Genomic DNA, 27,927 nt, shown 5'->3' on the forward strand with positions numbered 1-27,927 from the left:
GAATCTGGTGTTCTCACCTACTGCAGGTGCCTGGCCCCTCCTGACCGACAGTCCTCGGGGCCAATCGGCGATGGCGCGGGCGGACGTCTGGCACCCACTCGCAGGGCGGCGGAGTCGTGGGCGGGTCGCACCTGGCTGCGGTGAGTTACTCGGCAGAGCGGCCGCTGCCTCGGCCAATCGGGCTACGCAGGGCTGGCGCCGACCAATTGGCGCGGGCGGGGCGGGGCGGAGCGGGCGCGCCCCACCTGGAGCGAGTGCAGACCCGGCGGAGCACAGCGCAGGCTTGTAGGTCCCCGCGCCGCGCGAAGCCCTGGCCTCTGGATAGCCATGGGGTCCAAGGTGGAGGCCGGCAGGCGTCTGCTTTTGGTGTTGCTGATCTTGGGTAAGTTCTCCCGAGCTCGGCACGATCGGTGGGCCCGCCAGCTCAGGTGTTGGAGGGCACTCTCTTTGGCCCACGCTGGAGAAGGGTGGGGGTGGGGGGGAGTCCCCAGGGTGCCCGATCCCTCTGGGCGTCCTTCCTTCCATGCGGACTGTCCTTCCTGGTTCGCCACCACCTCCGCCCCTGAGTAGAAGCTGGCCCAGGACATCTGCGACCTCTCTTGGTCTAACCCCTGGCGCTGGACGCTCCCTCTGCTAAATAATACACTACTACTACTACTACTACTACTACTACTACTACTACTACTACTACTACTACTACTACTACTACTAATATTGGAGGGGATGGGCCGGCGGCCTGGGGAGCCCCCTCCTTCTTACAGGCACCTACCACTCCCTCCGCATAATCCTCGTGCGATCTCCTTGAGTCAACCCACCACCACAACCTGCTCACCCGCCTACAGCCTCGGAGAAGTGGAGACCCTCTAGACTCCCGTGGCTCCAGGCTGCTGGTCGCCCTGCCCTAGGGACCCTCAGACTAAATAATAGAGGGAGGTGGTTGGAAGCCTGACCCTGGTCACGGACTGGGGTCTCGTTCTGGCCCTCTCGTATCTTGCGGGGACAGGGACTGTACTGGAGGGTGTCTAGGTGCCAGGTCTGCGGGGGAATTAAAGACCGGAACGTGAAAACCTCCGGCCGGCCGCGGCATTCAAAGCCCCTTATAGTAGCAGCGGCCCGGGAGTCCCGGATCCTGTTGTTGACTGAGAGGCTGCCCCCCCCCCCCCCGCGCCCCCGCCCCCGGAGGCCCGTGTTTTGGTTGGCTGGTGGCTGCAGGAGCCCCTCTCGGCCCTCCCCTGGCTTGCAGGGGAGCCGGGTTTCCTTTGTACACTCCCTTTCCTGTGGAACAATGGGTTGGCCCACCCGGCCCTGTCTCTGGACGCCTCTATGTGCAATTTCCCCACCCTTGTCACCACCTGTGTGTCTCTCTGTTACCCGAGGGTCCCTGCGCTTCTGTGCATACTTGCTCTGGAGGAACGGTCTCCTCTTAAGGAGCCAGAAGAAATGAAGGATCACCAGTTTGGTGGGCGTAAGGCCACCGCACTTCCTTCTGGAGGGTGGATGTAACTCCCTGCTCTCAGCCCAATTCACTGACCTCTCCTTTGTCCTTTATCACAAAAGCAGAAATCCTGGGGGTTGGTGGGTGGGTGCTTGGGCCGGAGGCAAGTCTAATTCTCACCCTATTGTGAAAACAAAGGAAACTGGCTCCAAGAAAGGAAATGACCCTCCAAACCTTGTTGAGTTTCTGGAATGGATCCCTCTATCCCTTACACACACACACACACACACACACACACACACACACACACGCACACAGACACACACGCACACAGACACACACACACACAGACACACACACACACACACACACACACACACACACACACACACACACACACACACACACACACCACCATCCTGAGGCCACTCCTACTGGAGCCACAAAGCCAAACCTCACTCTGGGTTGCTGGTCATCTCTCACTTTCTTCAGATTTCCTTTCCCATTTAGACTCTTCCTTCTCTTACTTCCCCCATTCCCATTTGTTTCCCTTCCTAGTCCCATTCATTCCCCCAACCCCCACCGATTAACTTATGCCTGTGTTTTAGTGTTACACCTGTTCATGGTATGTTTGGTGTTTTTTTTTTTTTTTTCCCCCTAGTGGCTGCTATTAAAGACTTTGTTCCCCCACCCCCAAATCTAGAAGGTTCTTTTCCTGAATCCATAACTTTTTAGACCTTATTGTCTGCTGGATAAACTTACTGGAGTGTGACTTTCTCCCCCCTCCCCCACTTTTCTATATTATTGGGGGGGGATGCTGCAGTACCTCCTGGCTGGCTCTGAGATAGTGGTGGCAACAGTTCACTGGGTAGGTGGGGGGTAGGGGGATGTGCAGGGACCTAGAACCTAGCTCAGATTCACCTTTGGCCTGACAATGCAGGGGGTCTGGGAGATAGAGGACTGACCTGGTCATGTGGAAATTAGGCTAGCCCTGGGGAGAGATGTGATTAGTCAACTGAGGGTGAGAACTAGCTCCATGCCTTATTTGGACTCACGTGAATACAACTTTTTTTTAAAAGAGTTTGTTTATTCATTTATTTATTTATGAGAAAGATTCATGTGTTGCTGGGGATTGAATTCGGGACCTCATGCTTGAGCGTCCAATGTTTTATCCACTGCTCGATCTCCTGGACCACATGAATACAACTTATCTCCCTGTTTTCTATGTGTATACTATTTTATTTTATTTAATTTTATTTATTTTATTTATTTTCCCTTTTGTTGCCTTTTTCTTTTTATTGTTGTTGTAGTTATTATTGTTCTTATTGATGTCACTGTTGTTAGATAGGACAGAGAGGAATTTAGAGAGGAGGGGAAGAGAGAGAAGGTGAGAGAAAGACAGTCACCTACAGACCTACTTCACCGCCTGTGGAGCGACTCCCCTGCAGGTGGGGAGCCGGGGGCTTGAACCGGGATCCTTACACCAGTCCCTGTGCTTAACCTGCTACGTTACAGCCCGACTCCCAAGATAGACACCTGCAGACCTGCTTTACCGCCTTTGAAGTGACTCCCCTGCAGGTGGGGAGCTGGGGGCTTGAACCGGATCCTTAAGCTAGTCTTTGCTCTTTGCACCATGTGTGCTTAACCTGCTATGCTACCGCCAGGCCCCTGTATTTTATTTTAATGAGAGATACAGAGGGAAATCTACAGAGAGAACAGAGGATTGCTCAGTTTTGGATTATGGTGGTGCTGGGGATTGAATCTGGAGCCTCAGAGCCTCAGGCATGAAATTTTTTTGCACAACTATCATGTTATCTCCCTAGCCCTGTGTACATACTTTTTTTCAAAGTCTATTTTATTCACTGCATATGAAAGAGTTTCGTAAGGAACAGAGAGAAAGTGACAGTAACAAGCCAGAACTCCATTCTGGGACATGTGACACCAGGGTTTGAACTGGGAACTTCAGGTACATAAGCCTGGTGCTCTACTGCTTGAGCCGTTCCCCTAGATAACTTATTTCATTTTTTAAAAAGATTTTATTTATTTATTCATGAGAAAGGAGGCGAGAGAAAGAATCAGATATCACTCTGGTACATGTGCTGCTGGGGATTGAACTCAAGACTTCATGCTTCAGAGTCCAGTGCTTTATCCACTGTGCCACCTCCCAGACCACACTTATTTCATTTTTTATTATTTTTACTTATTTATATTTATCAGCATAATACTCAGCTCTGATTTATGGTAGTGTAGGGGATTGAACCTGGGAACTTGAAGCCTCAGGCATGAGGCCTGAGCCTCATGGCATGAGCCTCAGGCATGAGGGTCTCTTTGCACAACCACTATGCTATTTCCTCTGTCCTACTTCATTAAAAAAATATATATATTTATTACAGATAAGAGGTTCAAATGAGACACTGAGAAGCCAAAACACCACCCTGGCACATACTGTGCTCAGGCATGAATTTCTGATGCTCTCCCAGTTGAGCTATTTCCCAGCCATATAATTTATTTGTTTATCTTTAAAAATAACATTGAACTTTTTATTATTACCTTTATTTATTTATTGGATAAAGACAGTCAGAGATCAAGAGAGAAGGGGGATAGAGGGGAAAAGAGACACCTGTAGCACTGCTTCACCACTTTCCCCTGAAAGTGGGGACTGGGACCTTGTATATTATAACATGTTCACTCAACCAGGTATACCACCACCTGACCCCTAATTTATTTATTTTTTAATCTTAAAATAGTTATTTATTAATGAGATAGGTAGGAGGGGAAAAAGAAAACCACATACCAGTCTGGCACATGCACTGTTAGGGATCCAACTCAGGACCTTATGCTTGAGAGTCTAACACTTTATCTACTCTTCCACATCCCAGACTGCCCCAGCTATAGCATTTAATTAAGACATTAAAAAAAAATTATTGATGTACTTACTGGATAGAGACAGCAAAATACAGAGGGAAGGGGGAGATAGAAACAGAAATGCCTGAAGCACTGCTTCACTGGTTGTGAAGCTTCCCCCCCTTGCAGGTGGGGACCAGGGGCTTAAACTCTGGTCTTTGTGCATGTGTGCTCTAATGGATGTACTACCTCCTGCTCCCCCCCCCTCCCCACTCCCCACTTTTTACTTACTTTCTTTAGCTATGTGTTTGTGTTCATGAGAGAGCTAGAGCATCACTCTGGTGTGTGGTGCTGGGATTGATTCGGGAATCCCACTCTTAGAAATCCTTCACTCTTCCCATAGTACCCTCCTCCTACCCCCTGTCCCCCCAGCCGAGTACTTTCATCTATGATACAGGAGTCATAATACTTGGCAGAACCTAGTCCTCAGAACCAACCTGGGTAATAGCTACATCACACAGACACTGGAGGATGATTAGGGGCAGTTATTATACTCTTGGGGTTTGTGAGGATGAAAGGCTGCTGTCCTTGGAGGTGTAGGTCAAAGGAGAGAAGCCACCCTATTCAAGGAAGATTCAGATCTCACCTGGGTTGGCAGCAGAACTCATCTGGGGTCTGCAAAAGCCACATTTGGTGACCAGGAGCCTCAGCCTATCTCCCAAAGGGAACCTGTATGTAGAAAGTTTTTCAGTAGGTGCTAGGCTCTTAGGGAGACCTGGTGTAACCACAGGCTCTTAGGGAGACCTGGTGCCCCCCACCTACACTATCCCTGCTGAGGCTGTCTGGGCCTAAGGATCCCTGCCCATCCATGTCTGTGTGGGTCATTCTGGCTTCCTGCTGCTCAGGGTTAGACTTACTCAAAGCTGCAGCTGGTGAGTCACTCCCACCCCCACCCCCTTCCCCTGTGAATCAACTCCCAGGACAGAATTGTTCCCCTGAAACTAGAAACCAGGCACTGGCATCAGACAGCACATGGAAATGAGGCTCCTGGCACTTTCACTTCCCAATGTATTTCTCTGTTTCTCCTTCCTCTCTCAAAACCCCTCAAATCAGGCTGATCACCTGGGTTGAGGTTTAGGAGACAGTTGCTGCCCTTAAAAAATAGCATTCTGGGAAGCCAGTATCATGGTTATGCAAAAAAGACTTTCATGCCTGAGGTTCAGTCCTCTGCACTAATATAAGCCAGGGCTGTGATGCAGTACTCTGGATAAAAAAAAAAAAAAAAAAAAAAAAAAAAAGGGAGTCGGGCAGTAGCGCAGCGGGTAAAGCGCAGTGGCTCGAAGGCAAAGACCTGTGTAAGGATCCCGGTTCGAGTCCCCGGCTCCCCACCTGCAGGGGAGTCGCTTCACAGGCAGTGAAGCAAGTCTGCAGGTGTCTTTCTCTCCCTCTCTGTCTTCCCCTCCTCTCTCCATTTCTCTCTGTCCTATCCAACAACAACAACAACAATAACTACAACATAAAAAAAAAGGTCAACAAAAAAGAATTAAAAAAAAGGCAATGAACACAGATTTATTTAGAATAGGTCACTACATTTTGCTTCAAGAATGATCTTAAGGATGCAAGCTTGGGGCCTAGCAGTGGCTCCTCTGGTAGAGTGTACCTTATAATGTGTGAGGACCTGGGTTCAAGCTCCTAGCCCCCACCTGCTTGGGGGAAGTTTCATAGGCAGTGAAATGGTGCTGTGGGTGTCTCCTTCTCTTCCCTATTTCTGCCTTCCCTCTTGATTTCTCTCTATTCACTACATATATAACATTTTAAAAAGGAGACAGGATCTTGCCCATCTGCTTCTGGTCCCCTTCTCCGCACACACAGTTTTTGGGGGGCAGGGTGGAGGCACACATTTTCCTGAACATACATAACCATCCTCAAGAAGCCAAGGCTCAAGCTCCTGGTCCCCACCTACAAGGGGGCAAGTATCACGAGTGGTGAAACAGTACTGCAGGTGCCTCTCTTTCTCCCTCTCTATCCTATCAGATATAAGAAATATTATAGGGGCCAGGTGGTGGCCTAGTTAAGAGCACACACTATATATGCAAGGATCCAGGTTCAATCCCCCCTGCAGGGGGAAAGCTTCACTAATGGTGAAGCAGGGCTGCAGGTGTCTCTGTCTCTGTCCCTCTATATCCCCCCTCTTAATTTCTCTCTGTCTCTATACAATAATAAATAAATAAAATTATAAAACAAAGCAATAAATTTTTAAAAACGGGTGTCTGCTCCTTCTCCTTTTTCTTATTCAATATGCTTTTGCAACCTACACCTTATCTGTTTATCTTAGAGAGAAACAGAAAAGCACAGAGCGTGAAAGGGACCACAGCACGAAGCTTCCTCCACTGTGGGGGCTAGGTCCAAACCTGGGTAGTGCATATGGCAAAACAGCATACTATCCAGATGAACTGTATTCTGTCCTCCAGCCCTCTGTGTCTTGTTTATTTCACCCCAGGGGGCTTGTTTTTGGTCTTTCAGATATTAGGATTTCGCCCCCCCCTTCCTTCCCAGGCAGGGAGGGTGCCATGTTCTAAGAATTCCTAGCTGTACATATCTTGTGGGATCAGTATGGCAAAAACCTGGGCATGCGTTTCACCCCAGCTGGCACCTAGGAGGCTGTGGGGTTCAGTCAGGCCTGTTTCCCTTACAGACCCAGATCTGTTCTCTACCCCCACCCCGCCAGGCTGCCCAGGCCTTGACCACTCAGAGTCCATCTGCCTGAGACTCTCAGATAAGCAGAGTTTCTGTCCAAAGTCCAGTGACTCTTCCCAGACTGGGGGTGCAGGAGGAAGCAGCTGGCAGGAGCCCTGGGCAGGGCAACTTCCTGGCAGGTCAGGGGAGCTGCCATGTGGAGTGGGGGCTGGGGTAGTGGGTGGGTGCAGGAGGGAGGAGCCCAGCAGGTATAACTGGTAAGTCCACTGAGGGTGCTTGGAGCAGCCTTCTCTGCCTTCTCCACTGGTCTGTCCTCTGTAGCTGGCTGCTTGGACCCGCCCCGTGCCCCTCCCTGCAGTGCTGGGCTCCCTCAGCCTTCCTTGGCCCACACATTCCTTCACTGCCCTGCCCCAGCTCCTGGCCCTGAAGTTTCTGTCTCCTGGGGAGTGGCTGAGGGGGAAGGGCAGATTGCAAAGGTCCAGCTTCTGGACGAATCACAAGGTCAAATTCGTGCATTAGCCCAATGGCCCTTGATGTTAACTTGGTTTTCAACTTTGTGCTGTGAGGGAGGCTGAGCTGCAGCTAATAGCTAGCCCACCCTAGGTGAATTGTGAGCATTGGGGTGTAGTACTGGTGGCTTTGGGAATCCCTCAGGGGTCTTCCTCCTCATGCTTTTTACAATTGTTATTTATTATTATTATTATTATTTATTTATTTTTTACCAGAGCACTGTTTTAAGACAGACAAGAAATGAGAGTCTGCAGCACCAAAGCTGCTTCTTTTTTTTTTATTTATGAAAAGGAAACACTGACAAAACCATAGAATAAGAGGGATATAACTCCACACAATTCCCACCACCAGAACTCCATATCCCATCTCCTCCCTTGATAGCTTTCCTATTCTTTAACCTTCTGGGAATACAAAGCTTATTCCAATGTGATGGGAGCCAGGCTCCAACCTTGGTCACACACACAGCAAAGCAGTACACTATCCAAGTGAGCTAGCCACCCCCCCCCCACTTTCTCTAAATGCAGTATCTTATTTGATAGGACAGGGAGAAATTTGGGGGGGGGATAGACACTTGAGGCACTTGCTTCAGCACTCCTGAATGCTTCCCCCCTGCAGGTGAGGATCTGGGTGTTGAACCTGAATCCTTACCTGTGGTAATGTGAGTGCCCTACACATTGCTTTGGCACTGCCCCCCTTCCCTTTTTTTATTTTAATTTTTTAAAATATTTGTTTTCCCTTTTGTTGCCATTGTTTTTCATTGATGTTGTAGTTGTTGTTGTTGGATAGGATAGAGAGAAATGTAGAGAGGAGGGAAAGACAGAGAGGGGGAGAAAGACACCTACCTGCAGACCTGCTTTACCACCTGTGAAGGGACTACCTTACAGGTGGGGAGCTGGGGTTCGAACCGGGATCCTTACGCCGGTCCTTGTGCTTTGTGTCACGTGCACTTAACCCGCTGTGCTACTGCCTGACTCCCCCCTTTCCCTTTTCTTATCCTCTCATTTCTTACCATGCAGTCTTCCCTCTTTCTCTTTGTCTTCCTCCTTCTACTGGATTCAAACAAACTCACAGCATGAAAGCCACTGAACGGGAATTCTAATAATTAACAGGATACATAGAGACAAACAAAGGTTCTTAATAAAGCCAGAGAAGGAAGCAGCTCTTCCTCTGTGGGCTTGACCTGCGTGTGCTGGTGGGAGTCCTTGAAGGTTCTCTACCTTAAAGTTTCTCTTGCCTGGAGGCACCACCCCCTGTCAACTGCCTCCTCTTAGTGGGGCTTCTCCAAGAAAAATTGGAGCTCATAGGACGGTGAGACAGCATAACGGTTATGCAAAAAAACCTCATAATTGAGCCTACGAGGTTTAATCCCCTGAAACACTATTAATACGAGCTGAGCAGTGCTCTGGTAAAAACAAACAAATAACAGGAGCTCATAAGACACAGACCTGTCTTTCCCTTCTTCTTCTAGCGTTTGCCCTTCTTCCGTAGCCAGTCAACAGCGTCTTTCCCTGAGCCCAAGGAACTGCAGATGTACATCTAACAAAACACAGAGCAGAGCACTCTGGCAGCTCCCACCCAGGTACAGAATGTTATAGGATTTTGGGAGCAGAGAGAAGTTACTTTCCAAACAGATACATTTTTACTGTAGTTGTTATTGTTTAGAAATGACACATACTTGGCCTGGTGAAATAGCTCACTTTTACCACCCATTCTGGCCCCTACTGCTTTGTAGGAAGCTTTGGTACAGTGATCTCTTTTATAAACACAAATTATCTGTGCCTCTCTATCTAGGAAAGAAAGGGAAATAAAGAACCCAAGTTCAAGCTCCTGGTCCCCACATGCAGGGAGAAAGGTTCACAAATGGTGAAGCAGAGCTCCAGGTGTTTCTCTGTCTCCCTATTTTCCCTCCTTTCTCAATTTCAATTTCTCTCTGTCTGTATCTAATATATGTATATAAAAGAGAGAGCATCCCGTGTGACCCTCTTACTCAAAGGAAGACCCTGGTTGCTGGTGCTTTCTGCCAGGCATTCCTCTAAATACCTGTGGCTTCTAGGAAGGATAGCTCTCCAACCTATTATCCCGCCAACTCCCTTTTGAAGGAAAACGTGTGGGGTCAATTTAGGAACAATGACCAGATTACTACCTCCTTCCTCTTCCCCTTTTCTCCCTGACCCCATCCAACTTCCTTCATTCCTCTGTGTTACCTAATCTGTTTGGGTATTCGTGGCTCATATTTCACCCACTCTCCCAACTTGAAAGTATTTGTTTATAAAAGATCTGTGTATTTTTAATGAGAGAGAGAAGGAGATAGAACCAGAGCATCACTCTGGTATGTGTGATGCCAGGGAATGAACTTGGGAGCCTCATGCTTCTAAGTCAAGCACTTTGGTTGCATTCCTCCCCTCTCCTTTTGAAATTTGTCAGACACATCAACTCTCAGGGTCTCAGTAGTTGAGTAATCTCTCTCTTGCTTATGAGTCTCTTTGCATAACCATTATGCTATCTAACCTCGCCCTAGTAATTAATTTTTACCTCTCCTTTCTGGCATTTTGTTTGTTTGCTTTCCTTTGCTTTGTTTATCTAAAACAAATTTAGATAGAGACAGAGAGAATGAAAAGGACCACTGCACCTGGGCAGGGTAGACAGTGTAATGGTTATGCAAAGAGACTCTCATGCCCCAGACTTTAAGTCTAGGTTCAGTCTCCCCTATCTCCCCATACCCTATAAACCAGAGCTGAGCAGCGCTCTAGTAAACAAACACACACACACACACACACACACACACACACACACACACACACACACACACACACACGGGAGTCGGGAGGTAGTTCAGAGGGTTAAGCGCAGGTGGTGCAAAGCTCAAGGACCCCGGCTGCCCATCCGCAGGGGAGTCGCTTCACAAGTGGTGAAGCAGGTCTGCAGGTCTCTCTCAGTCTTCCCCTCCTCTCTCCATTTCTGTCTGTCCTATCCAACAATGACAGCAACAACAACAACAATAATAACTACAACAATAAAACAAGGCAACAAAAGGGAATAAATAAATAAATATAAAACAAACAAAAAAACACACTACACTAAAGCTTCTCCAGTGGCTATTCCCTGGGTCCCCCACATGTCAAAGCAGCTCACTACCCAAGTGAGCTAATGTAAGTGCTGTTTCTCTGGGTATCTTGATATTTTTGGATATAGTACTAGGCTGGTCCAAACTGGCTGACCTTGACATTTGTGAAAGCACATGCAGCTTTCACATAGCTGTGATGTATCATATACAGGAGCCAGAGTGCCTGGATCACTAGTCCAGTTCTGCCCTCCCAGTTCTGTGTCCTTGAGCAGGTCACTTCATTTCTGTGCTCCACATCTTTTGCTGGCGTTCTGGGAGTAACAAACAGGTGGCTAGGTGGCACAGTGGCTAGAGTGCAAAACTTGCAAATACAATGTCCCGGGGTTGCTCCCTGGTGCCCCATATTTCAGCAAGATGGTCTTGTTCTTTCTTGCTCTCTTCCTAATAAACATAAGAAATAAAATCCTCAGACTGGGAGCTAGTTGAAGCTGGTAGAATGTAGTCTTTTTCATGTGTCAGGATCACTAGAGCTCCTGGCACCACGTGGGATTGCTGTGTACTTCTGTTGAAGCTTCATTGGGGGAGGGGCACGGAAACTCTGGTGTCTATCTTCCCTCCCTCTCTGTCTTGTCTATTAAAAGGGGAAAAGAGTTCTCCAGGAGCAGCAAGCCCCAGCAGTAGACAAACAAACAAACAAACAAACAAACATAAATATCTAATGATAGTGGTCTGGGAGGTGGCACAGTGAATAAAGCATTGGACTCTCAAACATAAGGTCTGGAGTTCAGTCTCTGGCAGCACATGTACCATAGTCATGTCTTTTTTTCTCTTCTCTTATCTTTCTCATTAATAAATAGATACACTTTTTTTTTTTTTAGATACAATCTTTAACAAACTATCTTATGATATAGCTTTATCCCAGTACTTCAGCAAGGGCTGAATGAGAATTAAACCTGTCAAAAGGGGTGGGGAGACAGCATGGTGGTGATGCAAAGACTCATGCCTGAGGCCCTGGGTCCCAGGTTCAGTCCCCCAGTACTACCAAAAGCCAGAGGTCAGCAGTGCCCTGGTCAAAACAAAAAGCTTATCGGGGACTTGGAAGGTCACTTGCCATGAAGTGAGCAGTCAATAAAGGTTTTTTTTTTTTTGTTCTTATATTTTAACTATTTACTTATTAATATGAGTGCATCAGTCAGCATTGCTCTATTGCTCTGGTATGTGTGATGCTGGGGATTGAATTTGGGACTGCATACGTTTTAAAAATGATATTTTTTCTCTTTGCTTAAGTTTTTTAGTTAAATAATTATTGGATAGAGATAGAGACAGAGAAATTGAGAGGTGAGGGAAAGGTAGATAGGGAAAGAGACAGAGAGACACCTGCAACCCTGCTTCACTACCTGTGAAGCAACTCCCCTGCACGTGGGGAGCCGGGGGCTTGAACTGGGATCCTTATGCCAGTCCTGGTGCTTCATGCCTCGTGCACTTTATCCCACTGCACGACTGCCCGACTCCCAAACCTGTTTTCTTTTTTTTTTTTTTTTTTTTTCATTTTTTAACCAGAGCACTGTTCAGCTCTGGCTTATGGTGGTGCGGGATTGAACCTGGGACTTTGGAGCCTCAGGCATGAGAGTCTGTTTGCATAGCCATTATGCTATCTACCCTCCGCCCTGTTTTTTTTTTTTTTTTTTTTTTTGGTAAAAACTTTTTTTACATATTTTATTTTCCCTTTTGTTGCCCTTGTTTTTTACTGCTGTTGTTGCAGTTATTTTGTTGTTGTTGATGTCATCGTTGTTGGATAGGACAGAGAGAGGAGGATGGAGAGAGGAGGGGAAGACAGAGGGGGAGAGAAAGATAGACACCTGCAGACCTGCTTCACTGCCTGTGAAGCGACTCCCCTGCAGGTGGGGAGCCAGGGGTTTGAAACAGGACCCTTATCCCGGTCCTTATTGTTTGCGCCACGTGTGTTTAACCCACTGTGCTACCACCCTACTCCCCCAAACCTGTTTTCTTGTGTGCTCTAATGTGTGTACTTAACCAAGTGTGCTACTGCCTGGCCCCAGTGTTTATTTATTTATTTATTTAATTGTTATGACAGAAATTGAGGGAAGGGGTGATGGATAGAGAACTTTATTTCACAGCTCATGAAGCTTCCTCCCTGCAGGTTAAGGCCTGGGGGACTTGAACCTGGGTCTCTGTGCATTGTAACATGTGCACTGTACTAAGTGTGTCATTACCCAGCCCCCAGATCTCACACTTTTAAGTCCAATTCTGTAGCCGTTGCACTACCTCTTGGGCCACAGTTATTAAATTTTCAATGTTTATTTATTTCATTATATAGAGACAGAAATGTGGGTAATGGAGCAGCACATGGACATATGTGCAGTGCAAGGAATCAAACCTGTGACCTCAAGCTTCAAAGTCTCAAGTCTACCACTGTGCCAATTTCTAAGCCACCTGCTTTTATTTTACTGTCAGTTTTCTTGCTTGTGCTCAGAAATTTGCATGCAATAAATTGAAGAACAAGTTGCCAAGTAAGGACTCTTTCTTTTTTTAATTTACTTATCAATGGGGAGAAGAGAGGACCAGAGTATCACTCTGGTACATGTAATTCTGGTTATCGAACCCAGGCCATAAGGTCCTCATGCTTTGGAGTCCAACCCTTCATACACTGAGCCACCTCCCAGGCCACATCTCTTCTTTCTTTCTCTTTTTAATTATCTTTATTTTTTTATTGGGTAGAGACACCCAGAAATCAAGAGGAAGGGGGTGATAGTGAGAAAGAGAGACACCTGCAGCATTGCTTCACCACTTGCAAAGTTTTCCTCCTGCAGGTGGGAACTGGGGGCTTGAACCTCGGTCTTTGTGCATTGTAACATGTGCACTCAACCAGGTGCACCACCACCTGGCACCCAGTTTTTTTTTTTTTCCCAGAGCACTGCTTAGTTCTGGCTTATGGTAGCGTGGGGGAGATTGAACCTGGCACTTTGTAGCCTGAGATGCAAGAAGAGTCTCTTTGCATAACCATTATGCTATCTATTCCCATCTACCACATGTCTTCTGAACCAGAGGCCTGCTCAGCTCTGGTTTGTGGTAGTATGGGGTTTGGGGAGATTGAACCTGGAACCTTGGTGCTCTAGGCCCCTACAGTCCTCATCTCAGGCATAAAAATATTTCTTGCTGAGCAGGACCTTGAACCTGTGTGATTTCAGTGCTCCCCAGTTAACTTTCCACTTGTCTAATGAGACAGAGAGAAGGAAAAGCTTTGCACCAAACAAAGCTGCTTCTATTGTCATAACACCTTCCGTGTGGTGCTGGGATTTGAACCTGGGCCATGCATATGGCAAGGCAGGCAACTACTCAGTGAGCTGTCTCTCCAGCCCCTCAAAGCACATTTAGAAACAACTTAAGGGAGTGAGGCGATAGTGCAGTGGCTTAAGCGCAGGTGATGCAAAGTGCAAGGATCAGCATAAGGATCCTGGTTCGAGCCCCCGGGTCCCCACCTGTGGGGGAGTCACTTCACAAGCAGTGAAGCAGGTCTGCTGGTGTCTGTCTTTCTCTCCCCCTCTCTGTCTTCCCCATCTCTTTCCATTTCTCTCTGTCCTGTCTAACAATAATAACTACAACAATGAAAAAACGAGGGCAACAAAAGGGAAAATAAATAAACAAAAACAAACCAAAAAAAACTTAAGAGTGGGCCGTGAAATTGTTCACTTGGATAATGCACTGCTTTGCCAGGTTCAAGCCTGGGCCCCACTTCATTGAACAAAACTTTGGTGCTGTGGTCTCTTTCACTCTTTGCTTCTCTGTAACCGAGAAAAAAAAAAAAAAATCCAGCCTATTGTGGTCTGGTAGGCAGCACAGTGGAGAAAATGTTGGACTCTCATGCATAAAGTCCCGAGTTTGTTCCCTGATATGCCAGGTGATGTTCAGGTTCTCTAAATAAACAAACAAATGACTCTTAAAACATATGGAAACAACTTATAAGTTACAATGCTTTGAATGCTTCAAAGACATAAGTATGCCAGTGTTAAAATTATCAGAGAGTTATACTGAGAGGTGGTGTAGTGGATAACTCATTGAACTCTCAAAGTTGAGGTCCTGAGTTTGAGTCCTGGCATCACATGTACCAGAGTGATTTTCTGTTTCTCCTCCCCTTCCTTAAATAAGCCTTTTTTTTTTTTTTTTTTTTTGGTTTAACAGTTGACTTTGAATCAGGTTTACTCTTTCTGCATTTGGGTATGCCCCAGAATGGGCTTCTTTCTGTAGATAAACTGTCACCCATAGGTGTTGGGTGAGCCACCAGCTGTGACTTAGTTTAGGGCTTTGTGTTGTTCAGTGCCAACTTGTACAGGGCCTAAGAACCAAGTGCCCAGAATCATAAATGACACAAGGCCCCATTCTGGGTGGTGGTGATGGGGGTGGGGGAGGGTTCTTGTCTGGGAGAGGAGACACGTGTAGACAATGTCAGAACTGAGGGGAGCATGCACTGACTATATTTTGCCAGGGCTAGTGGAAACCTAGGGAGATAGTATCAGTCTGGCTTTCATATAGGGATAGAGTAAGTCATTTCCTGGAAGATACTGTGGACAGGCATGAACCAGGTTTGAGCCTCATCCCCACCACATTGAAAGAAGCTCCTATGCTCTGGGCTCTGGTCTCTCTCTGCCTTTCTGTCTCTAACAATAAAATAAAAATAATGGGGGTTCGGGCGGTAGCACAGTGGGTTAAGTGCACGTGGCACAAAGCACAAGCACCACTGTAAAGATCCTGGTTTGAGCCCCCGGCTTCCCACCTGCAGGGGAGTCACTTCACAGGCGGTGAAGCAGGTCTTCAAATGTCTATCTTTCTCTCCCCCTCTGTCTTCCTCTCCTCTCTCCATTTCTCTCTGTCCTATCCAACGACATCAATAACAATAATAACTACAACAATAAAACAACAAGGACAAAAAAAGGGAAAATAAATAAATATTTAATAAATTAAAAATGTTAAAAAAATAGAAGAAAGCAGGGAAAAGGCACATGCCACATTGCAGCAGAGCAATGGTTGCAAGAGTCACAGCAGGGGTTGTGAAAGAGCTGGGAAATGCTCAGTAGTTTTGAGTCACTGGGAGGGTAAGTTGCACGTGTGTGGGGTTGCTGAAGGTCATAGATTGATCTCCAGGGCAGGCAGGCAGAGTTATTATTTTTTTAATATATATATATATATATGTTTTTAACATATATATATGTGTTTTTGCTTCTGATAGGACAGAGAAGTTGAGATAGTGGGAGAGAGAGATATCTATAGCATTGCATCGCCACTTGTAAAGCTTCCTCTCTGCAGAAGGGGTCTTGAACTCCAGTCCTTGTACACTGTAACGTGTGCTCAAGTGGGTGCAATACTGCCTGGCCCCACTCCTTTTTTTTTTTTTTTCTCCTCTGCTTTTGGATTAAAAAAATAATTTGGATTTAAAAATTTGGATTTAAAAAAATATATTTTTTTTATTATCTGTATTTATTGGATAGAGATAACCAGAAATTGAGAGGGAAGGGGGAGATAAAGAGGGAGAAAGAGAGAGACACCTGCAACTCTGCGTCACCACTTGTAAAGCTTTCCCCCTGCAGATGGAGACTGGGGTGTGAACCAGGGTGACTACAGGGGAGGGAACCATTTGTTGAGTCTCATATTATACAAAGCTTGCAAATAGTGGCATAAACAAGTGCTGGACATCTTTATTCTCAGATTACTTTAATGTTTTGGAACTTGGACCGTGACGTAGATGACAGCCTGTGTCTACATTTTATATAGCTCCCCATCCCACATCTATTATTAAATCAGTCAACCTTATAATCAGAGCATCTTAGGATTAAGGAGCCAAAAAAATTTTTTTAGAAACCCAATGATGGATGACTGCAGGGGGAAAAACCCCAACTTGTTTATTTTAATCAGAGAACTATTCAGTTCTGGCTACTGGTAGTGCCAGAGATTGAACCTCAGATCTTTTTTTGAGACAGAAACACAGACGTAGAGACCACAGCACCAAAACGTTCTTTTCTTTTTTTAGTTTTATTTATTTATTGTTGGATAGAGACCGAAATTGAGAGGGGAGGGGGGAGATAGAGAGGGAGAGAGATAGACACCTGCAGATCTACTTCACTACTCATGAAGGTTTCCCCTTGCAGGTGGGGACCAGGGGTTTGAACCTGGCACACTGCAGTGTGTGTGCTTAACCAGGTGCACTACCGCCTGGCCTCACTGAAACTTTCTTCACTGTGGTCGGGGCCTGGGCTTGAACCTGGATCATGCAACTGGCAAAGTAGTGCATTATCCTAGTGAGCTTTTTTGCCATCCCAGAGCTGGGATCCATGTGTCTAAGTCCTTTGTGCTACCACTGTGTTGTCTCCTTGCCCCAAGCAAAGCAATGAGAAAATTGAAGTGCACTAGTTTACACCACTGTCTAAGTTCCAGGGTTGTAGCTTCACATGTGTACATGGCTGCACACACCACATCACACCCATCATCAGTGGCCAACTTCTGCCCACTCAACCCTCCCCACCATATAGCATATTATTATTATTTTCTTTCTTTCTATTTTTTTTTTCTTTTTACCAGAGTGCTGACCAGCTCTGGTTTATTGTGGTGCAGGGGATTGAATCAGGGACCTTGAAGCCTCAGGTATGAGTCTTTGCATAACAATTATGCTATTTGTCCTGTCCTCTTTAGCCTGTCTTTTCAGCCCCCTTTCCCAGGATTCTTTATTTTCTGTCTGTGGGTGACATTTGTTTTTTTCCCTTTCCAGACCACCATAAGTGTAGTCATAGGGTATTTCTCTCTTCAGCTTATCTCATTTAGCACAGTTCCCTTCAGCTCCATTCATGCTGTCACAAACAGCAAGATCTCACCTTTTATGGCTGAGTAGTATTCCACTGTGAGAGATACTGTGTGTCTATCCAGTCCTCCCCTCCCCCTCCTCTTTGGCACCTTGGTTGTTTCTGTGTCATATTATGGTGAACACAGCCATGGAGACACCTGTCTGGATGAGTGTCTTCATAGTCTGCAGAAAAAACTGTGAATGGGATTGCTGGATCACATGGCAGTTCTAGTCAACTATTTTTATCAAGTCCCAGGCCATTCTTCACATTGACTATATCAGACCACACACACACCAACACATATACATAGCACCCTTGCCTTCCCTTTTCCCCACACCCTCAGCACTTGTTGTTTCTTGCCTTTTTGATTACAGCCATTCTGACAGGCATGCCATGAGATCTTATGGTGGTTTGGGATCAGAGCCTTTTTAATTCCAAGGTGGAGGCCAAAACCATAATGCAACTGGGCTTGAAAGAGTATTTATAGACAACTTTAAGAAGGCTGATTACAGGGGGCAAGGCGGTGTCACACCTGGATAAGTGCTCACATTACAGTGCTTAAAGACCCAGGTTCAAGCCCCTGGTCCCCACCTGCAGAGGGAAGGCTTCATAAGTGGTGAAGCAGGTCTGCAGGTGTCTCTCTGTCTCCCCCCCATCTCTCCCTCCCCTCTCAATTTTTTTCTGTCTATCCAATAAATTAATAAATAAATAATTTTAAAAGTCTGGTTACATCAACAAATCAAGAAATGACAGTGACAGAGAGATTGTGGAGAAAAAGGGACTCTGGCGGGAATGCAAACTGGTGCTATCCCTTGGAAGACTGTACAGAGAGCTCTTAAACAAATAAAAATGGAATTTCCTTATGATCCAGAAATACCAGTTTTAGGAATTTTATCAAAGGACACTCAAATACTAATTTAAAGAGACATATGCACCCCTTTGCTCATAGCTGCATTATTCACAATAACCAAAGAGTGGAAGCAGCCTAAATGCCCATCAACAGATGACTGGCTAAAGGAGTTATGGGAGAGGGCCCATGTGGTGGTGTACCTGGTTGAGTGCACGTTGCAGTGCATAAGGGCCCAGGTTCGAATCCCCGGTGCCGGTCCCCACCTGAAGGGGGAAAGCTTTGTGAGTGGTGAAGCAGGTCTGCAGGTGTCTCTGTATTTCTCCCTCTCTATCTCCCTTCCTCTTCTCAATTTCTGGCTGTCTCTATCTAATAAATAAATGAAGATAATAAATAAAAGTTAAAAAAATGAAGTTATGGGATGTATAGTTCATGGAGTACTACTCTGCAATCAAAAGACATTGTGTCCTATGGGACAAAATGGATAAAATTGGATGTGATTATGCTTAGTGAATTAAGAGATGAAAAACAACTACGGGATGGTTTCACTCGTAGAATACAGAGATCTAGATCTAATTTATATGAACTTGGGAGGAAAAATCAAAAGCAAACAAACTTTCTGAGACTGAGAACTATAGTGGTTACCTTTGGGAAGTAGGAGAATGGAGATACAGAACTTTGGTGATGGGTGTGGTATGGAACTAGACACTGTAACCTTACAATCTTGTAAACTACTATTAATCACAAAAAAGAAAGAAAAGAAAAAAGTCTGGTGGAGGGTGGGAGTGGTGTGCACCCCATAAAGCCTATAATTACCATGCTCAAGAACCTGTGTTCAAGCTCCTGCACCCTACCTGCAATGGTGAAGCTTGACAAGTGGTAAAACAGGTCTGCAGGTGTCTCTCTCTTGCCCTCTCTCTCCCTCTCCTCTCAGTTTTGTGGTATCCTATCTAATAAAATGAAAGGAGAGAGAAAAAGAAGTCTGGGGAAGGGCTGGTGAAATAGCTCACTTGGATAGTGCACTACTTTGTCATGTGTGCACGACCCAAGTTTGAGCACAGCCCTCACTACATTGGAGGAATCTGTGGTGCTGTGGCTCACCCCACCCTCCCTTCCAGGGTTATTGCTGGGGCTTGGAATCCATTGCTCTTGGTGGCCATTTTTTTTTTATTTATTGGATAGGACAGGAAAATTTAGAGGGAAGGGGGAGATATTGAGGGAGTGAGAAAGAAAGACACTTCCTTGTAGCCCTGCTTCACCACTCATAAAGCTTTCTCCCTACAGGTGGGGAACAGGGGCTTGAACCTAGGTCCTTACGCATTGTAATATGTGAACTCAACCAAGTTTGCCACCATCCAGCCTGGTATATATTTTTTTTTAACCTTAATTCAACTTTTAATTAACTAACTAATTCATTAATTTTTATTGAGGGGTTTAATGCTTTACAGTGTAGTCATTGACATGTACATACAATTTCATTATGTACCCCAAAGTTTTCTTCCTTTTCCTCCCTTCCTCTCCCTCCCCAGTGTCCTTTGCTTTGGTTCACTAGATTCTTACAGACATTCCTGGCTGAGGCTCTGGGGTCCTATGTTCAATCTCTTTTTTTATTATTATTAAACATTTTTATTTATTGGAGGCTGGACGGTAGAACAGTGGGTTAAGTGCACATGGCGCAAAGTGCAAGGACGGGCACTTCACAAGCGGTTGAAGCAGGTCTGTAGGTGTCTATCTTTCTCTCCCCGTCTACCCCTCCTCTCCGTTTCTCTCTGTCCTATCCAACAACGACATTAATAACATCAATAATAACCACAACAACGATAAAAAAGTTTTATTTATTTATTATTAGATAGAGACAGAGAAATTGAGAGGGATGGGGAGATAGAGATAGGAAGAGAAAGAGTGAGACACCTGCAGTCCTGCTTCACCACTTGTGAAGCGTTCCTCCTACAGGTGGAGAACAGGGACTTGAACCTGGGTCCTTGTGCATTGTAATGTGTGCACTTACCAGTTGTACCACCACCTGCCCCCTCATTTTTAAAGCTAAGATGTATTTTGTTTCTGTGTTACCACCATGCCCCATCTCTCTCTCATTAAAGCAAAGTAAAATAAATAAGCTAAAAAGAAAAAAAAGAATGGGCTGGGGAGATAGACTAATGGTTATGCAAATCATACCTAAGGTTCTGAGGTAACTAGGTTCAATCCCTACAACACCACCATAAGCCAGAGCTGAGCAGTGCTCTGGTCTATCTCTGTATTTTTCTTTTTCTCAAAAGCAAATGAATAAAATACTTATAAAAGTGAATAAAATACTTATAAAAATAAAGAAAAAGACATTTGTTACATAAAGGGCGCTATACCCTTTCCGATGCCCTTGACCTGTACTTTTTCTTATGAACTTGAAGGAAAGTTAAAGCATTCTGGGCTTTGGGCTGGGGAGACTGCATAATGGTTATGCAAGACTGTTTTGTGCCTGAGGCTCTGATGTCTAAGGACCAATCCCTAGCACCACCATAAACCAGAGTCAAACAGGGCTCTGGTATTTCTCTGTATCTTTATATATCTCCCTCTCTCTGTTTCTGCCTCTCATTAAAATAGAATAAACATTTAAAAGAAATTAAAAAGATGTGGTCTGGAAGGTGGTACAGTGGATAAAGTGTTGGACTCTCAAGCATGAGGTCCTGAGTTCAGTCCCCAAAAGCACATGTGCCAGAGTGATGTCTGGTTCATTCTCTCCTCCTATCCCTCTCATTAATAGATAAATAAAATATTTTTTTTAAAAAAAAGAAATTAAAAAGCATCCTGGGCTTTAATGCATGGCTATAGTTCTGCAAAAGACTCTCCTGCCTGAGGCTCTGAGGTCCCAGTTTTAATTCCTGGCACCACCAGATGCCAGGGCTGAACAGTGATCTGGACTCTGTCTCTGTCTCTATTGCTCTCTCATTAAAATAAAGTAAATAAAATATAAGGAAAAATTAAAGCATCAGCAAGGGAGACTGGGTTGGTGTGTGTGCATGTGGTGAGAGAAGATGGGTGGGGCAGCCACAGAGACTCAAAGATGGCCAGACACTCCTGGTAACACTTGACAATAGTCCTTTGCTGTGCAAATAGTTATTATCCCTATTCTATAGCTGGGCAAACTGAGGTTCAAAGGGCCTTTTTTGAGCAGCACTTCCCACAGGGGTCTGCCCACAGCTGACAGGACAGAGGCTCAGTGGGGACAAGAAGGGGTAAAGCTCTATGCTGAAGGGTTGCCAAGGGACTTGGAAAGCATAGCAGTGAGTTTGGGGAGCAGGCCACAAGCAGATGGATGTGGGTAGTCCTGAATCAGAGAGTGGGGTAGTGGCAGAAGCCACACTACTGAGTGAGCCTGGTTTATAAAGAGCTGGAGAATCTGCAGCTACTATGTTACCACTCATTGGGGTGTCATTCTAGAACACATTATTATTATTAATTATTTTTTTTTCCCCTCTAACTCTGGCTGATGGTGGAGCTGGGGCTTAAGCCTGGGACTTTGGAGCTTCAGGCATGAGGGTCTCTTTGCACAACCATTATGCTATCTACCCTGCCCTAGAATGCCTTATTCTTTCTTTCTTTATTTTTACCAAAGTACTGCTTCTTCTTCTAGCGTTTGCCCTTCTTCCGTAGCCAGTCAACAGCATCAGGTTGAGCCTGATGTAAAGTTTCGAGACCTCCTTTGAATCTGGAGAGGTGGCAGTCGTTGACTATGTGGGTCATAGTCTGTCTGTAGCCGCAGGGGCAGTTCGGGTTGTCTCTGGCTCCCCAGCGATGGAACATAGCGGTGCACCGGCCATGGCCTGTTCGATAGCGATTGAGGAAGTACTGCTTAGTTCTGGTTTATGGTGGTGCTGGGGATTGAACCTGAGACCTTTGGTGTCTTAGGCATAGAAATCTATTTTTGTGGGGGCTGGGGATAGCCCAGTGGGTTAAGCTCATATGGTGCAAAGTGCAAGGACCGGCATAAGGATCCCGGTTCGAGCCCCCAGCTCCTCACCTGCAGGGGAGTCACTTCACAAGTGGTGAAGCAGGTCTGCAGGTGTCTATTTTTCTCTCCCCCTCTGTCTTCCCCCCTTTTTAGATTTCTCTCTATCTAACAACGACAACAATAACAACAGTAATAACAACAACAACGATAAACAGCAAGGGTGACAAAAGGGAAAAAATAGTCTCCAGGAGCAGTGGATTCATAGTGCAAGCGAGGTAAAAAAAAAAAAAAAGAAAAGAATTTTTTTTCCATAATCGTTATGCTGTCTTCCCAGCTCTTAAGATTTATTTATTCATGAGAGAGAATCAGGGCATCACTTTGGGACATGTGACACCAGGAATCACACTTAGGACCTCATGTTTGAGAGTCCAGTGCTTTATCCACTTACCACTCTATAATGCTTTCGATTGTATTCTTGCAAAGATTTCCAGAGAGAACCTCAGGACCTGAGAGACAGATTAGCAGTTAACATTTCCCTTCTTTCCTGGGTATTTGGGGGCTCAGACAGAGGACTTGCACTCCTTTTTGGACTGGTGGTTCTCATCTGACAAAATACTTGATGTGTGGTCATAGACAAACTTTACTCCTTGGCTTCTCAAGGGTCATTGCACATAGAAACTGGAGTGATAACATTGCTCAGGCTGATTTCAAGGTTCAAACGATACTCTGGGTACTGGCATTTGTACACCTCAGGTTATTATTATATTTTAATGTTTACTTATTTGATAGGACAGATAAATTGAGAGAGGAGGGGAAGGTAGAGAGGGAGAGATAGAGAAACACCTGCAGCACTGCTCTACCACTGGTGAAGCTTCCCCCATGCTGGTGGGGGCTGGGGACTTGTCACGGGTAACAGGTCTTCTCTACTGGGTATGCTGCTGCCTGCCCGTTACCTCAGGGGTTATTGGCATTGTCCTCTCAAGGCCCTTTCTCTGGCTGGCATAGCCACCTGACTTCCTGGCAGGATCCTCTGACAAAGTGGCTATGATGACTTGTGGAGAAAGGCTCACCCCACCATGGAATGTTGTTTGAGAAGCTGCTCTGGGTTGAAAGGGAGGATTTCATGGAAAAATTGCACAGATGGAAGGATTACAAAAGGAGAAGAGTGGCCGAGGATGTGGTGCAGAGGTTAAAGCCTTGGACTTTCAAGCATGAGGTCCCGAGGTCCATCTCCCTGAGTGATGCTCTTTCTGTCTCTCTACTCTCCCTATCCCCATACATAAACACAAAATTAAAAAGAAAAGGAAAGGAATTGTATTTGTAGGAATATTTCCTTTTCATCTATTAAAGAATAATGGCTTGTGGGGGTGGGGAGGTAGATCGCTTGAGAAGGGTGTCTTTGTCATGAATGTGACCAAGGTTTGACTCCCACCCTCCCAGCTCCCGTGTCAGTGTCTCTCCACCTTAGTATTTTTATCATTATTTTTACCAGAGCATTGCCTTTTAAAAAGTTTTTTATTTATTTATTCATGAGAAAGTAGGAGAGAAAGAACCAGCCATCACTCTGGTACATGTGCTCCCGGGGATCGAACTCAGGACCTCATGCTTGAGAGTCTAGTGCCTTAGTCACTGCATCACCTCCCAGACCACCAGAGCATTGGCTTTTATGTGTTGGGGAGTGAACTTGGGAGTTTAGAGCCTCAGACATGAGAGTCTATTTGCATATCCATTATGCTATCTACCCTTGCCCTGCACCTGTCTTTTGTCTCTGTGAAAAAGTAGACTCAGAATGAGTGAAGATGCTAATTGATAAAGCAAAGCCAACCAAAGGATATTCACCTGCAGTTGTGGCAGGAAACATTTAGGCCTGGGATCCAGCTGGTAGAGGCTGGAGTAGAGCACAGGACTTGCTTACATGAGGCCCCATGTTTGATCCACAGCACCACCTAGGCCACACAGAAAAAAAAAAAAAAAAAGGAAAATAAGACATTTGGGGTTGGGTGTACCTCAGTGGCAAAGCTCATGCATCCTTGGTATCAGTCCTGGGTTCTGATCCTCACACCCCCTTACCATATACAGAAGACATTAGGATGTTGTGTGAGGGACTTTCAAGTCCCTTCACCTTATGTTTCTGTGGATGAGTGGCACATGGTTGCTTTGGTTTGGGGGAGCCTCCTTGCCCCCTCACCTGATGTGCCCCTCTCTTCCCAGGTTTCCTGGCATTGGGCAGGGCTGGCCTTTACACTTCCCAGCCGAATGTCCAGATTCCGGAGAACAAACGTGAGTGGTGTGGGAGGCAGGAGGGTGGGCTTGGGGAACCTGGAGAACTGGGCTAGGGGTGGTATCTGTGATGGGGGGGACCCTGTCTCTATCCCCTCTTCCCCCATCTGCAGCTGTCACCTTGTCCTGCTCCTACTCGGGCTACTCCTCCCCACGCGTGGAGTGGAAGTTTGCCCATGGCGACACTACCAGCCTTGTCTGCTACAGCAACAAGATCACAGGTGACATATGCTTCCCCATCTCTGCAGGAGGGTGGTGTGGGGACCCTAACTCCCCTCTGCTCCCTGATTCCCAGCTCATTCGTGCCCCTCCACCCTGTGTCCTCTCCTTCCCTCCCCCTGCAGCTTCCTATGCAGACAGGGTCATCTTCTCCCCTTCGGGCATCACCTTCAAGTCCGTGACCCGGAAGGACTCAGGGGTGTACACCTGCATGGTGTCAGATGCTGATGGCAACAACTATGAGGAGATTAACATTCACCTGACCGTGCTTGGTACTTACCACAACCACCAACCCCCAACTCACCCCAGGCAGGCATGGCGGGCTGGGGCGGGGGGTGGGGGTGTTCGATGAGCTCAGAGTGTGAGACCCAGGTAGGGGAGGTGCGAGCTGATTTGGGGGTTTCATCCATTATCTGACTAGTGCTTGTACCCCTCTCCTATGACCAACACCCCCTCTCCCTCCCCAGTGCCCCCCTCCAAGCCCACCATCAGCATCCCATCCTCGGCCACCATTGGGAGCCGCACGGTACTCACTTGCTCAGAGCCAGATGGATCTCCAAGCTCCACGTACACCTGGTTCAAAGATGGGGTAAAGATGCCCGAGGACCCCAAGACCAGCCGTGCTTTCAGCAACTCTTCGTACAATCTGAACCCCAAGACAGGCGAGTTGGTATGACTGCTGGGGAGAGGTGGGGAGGTGTGAAGGGGACACTAGAGGGACAAGGACAGGAAGTCAGTCCATGTCTCCCCCCCCCCCCCCCCCCCCAGGTCTTTGAGCCCCTGTCAGCCTCTGATTCGGGACAGTACTCCTGCACGGCCTCCAATGGCTATGGGCCAGACACTAAGTCAGAGGCCGTGAACATGGAGGCTGGTAAGCAGGCCAAGGAGGTGTCCATGGGGTGGGGTGGAGGCAGATGAGGGCAGAGTGCCTGACTCCTGCCTGTGTCTCCCAGCGGAGCTGAATGTGGGGGGTATTGTGGCTGCCGTGCTGGTCACCCTCATCCTCCTAGGGCTGCTCATATTTGGTGCCTGGTTCGCCTATCACCGGGGATACTTTGACCGTAAGTCTCCTGGGTGTTTTAGGGGTTTGGGGGGAAGTGGTAGTGGAACCTGAACATATGTAGGGGATGGCCCTAGGGAGTTCAGATTCCCTCCCTGCTCCTCCAATCTACCTGTGACACTCACACCCTCCTTTTTTTTTTCTCTTGCAGGAGCCAAGAAAGGGTGAGTGAAGTACCTTCCAGGCTTCCCAACTTTGCAGAAGAGGACACGGGAGTCTGGAAGCTGAGCTAGTGGGGAGGGGAAGGGCAGGGAGGTGGGGGCCACTAGCCATGAGGGGCTTCTAGCCTGTCCTTCCCACCTTCTCTCTGTTCCCCTCAGCCCTGCTTCTTGGAGGTTTTCTTTTCTGGCCAGGTTGGGGTGAGGGTCTGTGGTTGAGCATACCCTCCTGGGCTTCTCTGCAGGCCTGGAAGTAAAAAGGTCATCTACAGCCAGCCCTCGGCCCGCAGTGAGGTAAGCCTGCCCAGCCTGGGAATGGGAGACATCTTCTCCTAGAGTGGGGTGTGCTTGGGGTCCCTGTCTGTGATCTAGCTGGGTGGAGTGTGCCTGCCACATCCTGCCATGGAGAGGTGACTGGGCATGACTGGATTTTCTTGTTTTCCCAGGGAGAATTCAAGCAAACCTCCTCCTTCCTGGTGTGACCTGCTGTCACCCGCCATCACCGGCTGCCCCCCATTCTCACCTTGCCTCCTCTAACCCAGGTGCTGCCAACCAACCCTTGGCTCCTGCCACCTGTAGTCTCATACGATGCCTTATGTGCCTTCTGATCTCCGTGCTGTAGTTAGAATGCCTCTTTCATGCTCCCTGCCTCCCTTATTGTGGCTGGGAGTCACCCCAGCCCTCCTCCCCCCTCAAGGGGCAGGTATGCCCAAGTGGTGCCTGTGGACTTCCCCTCTGATCGGACATTGATTGGAGAGTGGTCCTGGAGTCAGGGGATGCACACCCAAGATGGTCCAGGCTGGTCCATGGAGATGAGGGCTGGAGTAGCTGAAATGGGTCCAGTCTCTCCCTGGGAAGTACCTTAGGACCTCCTGAACATGTGGAGCCTACTATTGGGATGACAAGAGCTTCTGTTTTAGAGAGCCTAAATGGCGGCCCTCCTTGGGAACCCATCCAGGGGTCCAGCCTCTGATAGGGGAGCAGGCCACTACCTATCTTTGACTGAACAACCGGACAAATGATTTTAAGATGTGTCTGCAGGGCACTGGGGATGAACAAGGTGGCCCAAGCTCTTTGTTGAGCGTGTGTGTGTGTGTGTGTGTGTGTGTGTGTGTCCATCCAGCTTTTGACTGAGTGTGGCATAGCCCTTTGGTGTGTGTGTGTGTGTGTGTGTGTGTGTGTGTGTGTGTTAGCTGGTTGTTGCTGGAAATAAAATCTTGGGTTTTGTCAAAGCTTCTTGTTCTGGGGTATGGGAGGGGTGGGAGTAGAGTGAAGTTCTGGCTCCTTTGCACAAACAGGGTGCCTCAGACTCAGCCCCCCACCACACTCCTGCTTCCCCATTCCAGATCCTTGTAGTTGCTCTTCCTCACTTGAGCAAGTAGGAAGTCTTCCCCCCCCTCCCCTGCCACCACCCATTTTGCTTCCTCCTTTTAATCTAGACCCTTTGGGGTAGGGGGTGGGGGTGGGGTGGGGATGGAATAAGGAGTCCCCTGGGCAATATCAGTAACACCAGCCCAGGGGACTTGGTGGAGCCCCTTATCTGAAAGTCCCTAACCTCACTGAGGTTTTATCTCATATCAGAACTTCCCAAAGGCAAAAAAACACAAAAGGCCAATCAGTACCTCAAGTAATCTTCACACACCAATAGAAATATGCAATTCTTAGATGGAAAGAAAATCTAATTAGGCTGAAGCAGTGATGGTTCAGTAGGAAGGAGATGGTTCAGTAGGGAAGAATTTTAAAGTATGTCATGGTTGGAGGGAGGTATGTGGGGGATGAGGGCAGGGGCCCTCCCGGGGCCCTCCCTCCCTCCCTGATCACTGGCTCAGGAATACGACGGCTCCAACCAGACTGGAAATTCACCTCCTGCAACCACAGCCCCCAAATTAGGAAAACACCAAGTCTGCTGTCATTATAGAATGTGAAAGCCCCCCCCCCTTGTTTTAATTAAATGCTTATTTTTCACATTGTGTTTACATGTGGGAGTTTTACATTAAAGGACTTGAAGGTCCTAGA

The 27,927-nt window shown here is 47.0% G+C and overlaps 1 protein-coding gene across 2 annotated transcripts; it reads left to right on the forward strand.

Moving 5' to 3' along the window:
- The first annotated feature begins 55 nt into the window (after nucleotides 1-55).
- On the forward strand, nucleotides 56-27,927 carry F11R (F11 receptor). Of its 2 annotated transcripts, none has more exons than XM_060198143.1 (9): nucleotides 56-140; nucleotides 24,406-24,474; nucleotides 24,588-24,695; nucleotides 24,819-24,965; nucleotides 25,161-25,363; nucleotides 25,462-25,564; nucleotides 25,647-25,767; nucleotides 26,157-26,205; nucleotides 26,358-27,927. In XM_060198143.1, exons 1-9 carry the CDS (start codon nucleotides 71-73, stop codon nucleotides 26,391-26,393), a joined length of 906 nt encoding a protein of 301 aa, XP_060054126.1. In that variant the 5' UTR covers nucleotides 56-70; the 3' UTR covers nucleotides 26,394-27,927. The 2 variants fall into 2 exon arrangements, with proteins under 2 accessions (XP_060054126.1, XP_060054127.1); XM_060198144.1 differs by lacking the exon at nucleotides 56-140 and adding an exon at nucleotides 147-382.

Source organism: Erinaceus europaeus, chromosome 9 (genome assembly GCF_950295315.1).
Source record: "Erinaceus europaeus chromosome 9, mEriEur2.1, whole genome shotgun sequence".
NCBI classification, from domain to species: Eukaryota; Metazoa; Chordata; class Mammalia; order Eulipotyphla; family Erinaceidae; genus Erinaceus; species Erinaceus europaeus.

Excerpts from the sequence above, each read along its gene's own strand:
- F11R (XM_060198143.1), top strand. The coding sequence starts at position 71 with ATGGCGCGGGCGGACGTCTGGCACCCACTCGCAGGGCGGCGGAGTCGT. Across the intron at positions 24,966-25,160 it reads CATTCACCTGACCGTGCTTG|TGCCCCCCTCCAAGCCCACC; the intron begins GTACTTACCACA and ends CTCCCTCCCCAG. Across the intron at positions 25,565-25,646 it reads GGCCGTGAACATGGAGGCTG|CGGAGCTGAATGTGGGGGGT; the intron begins GTAAGCAGGCCA and ends TGTGTCTCCCAG.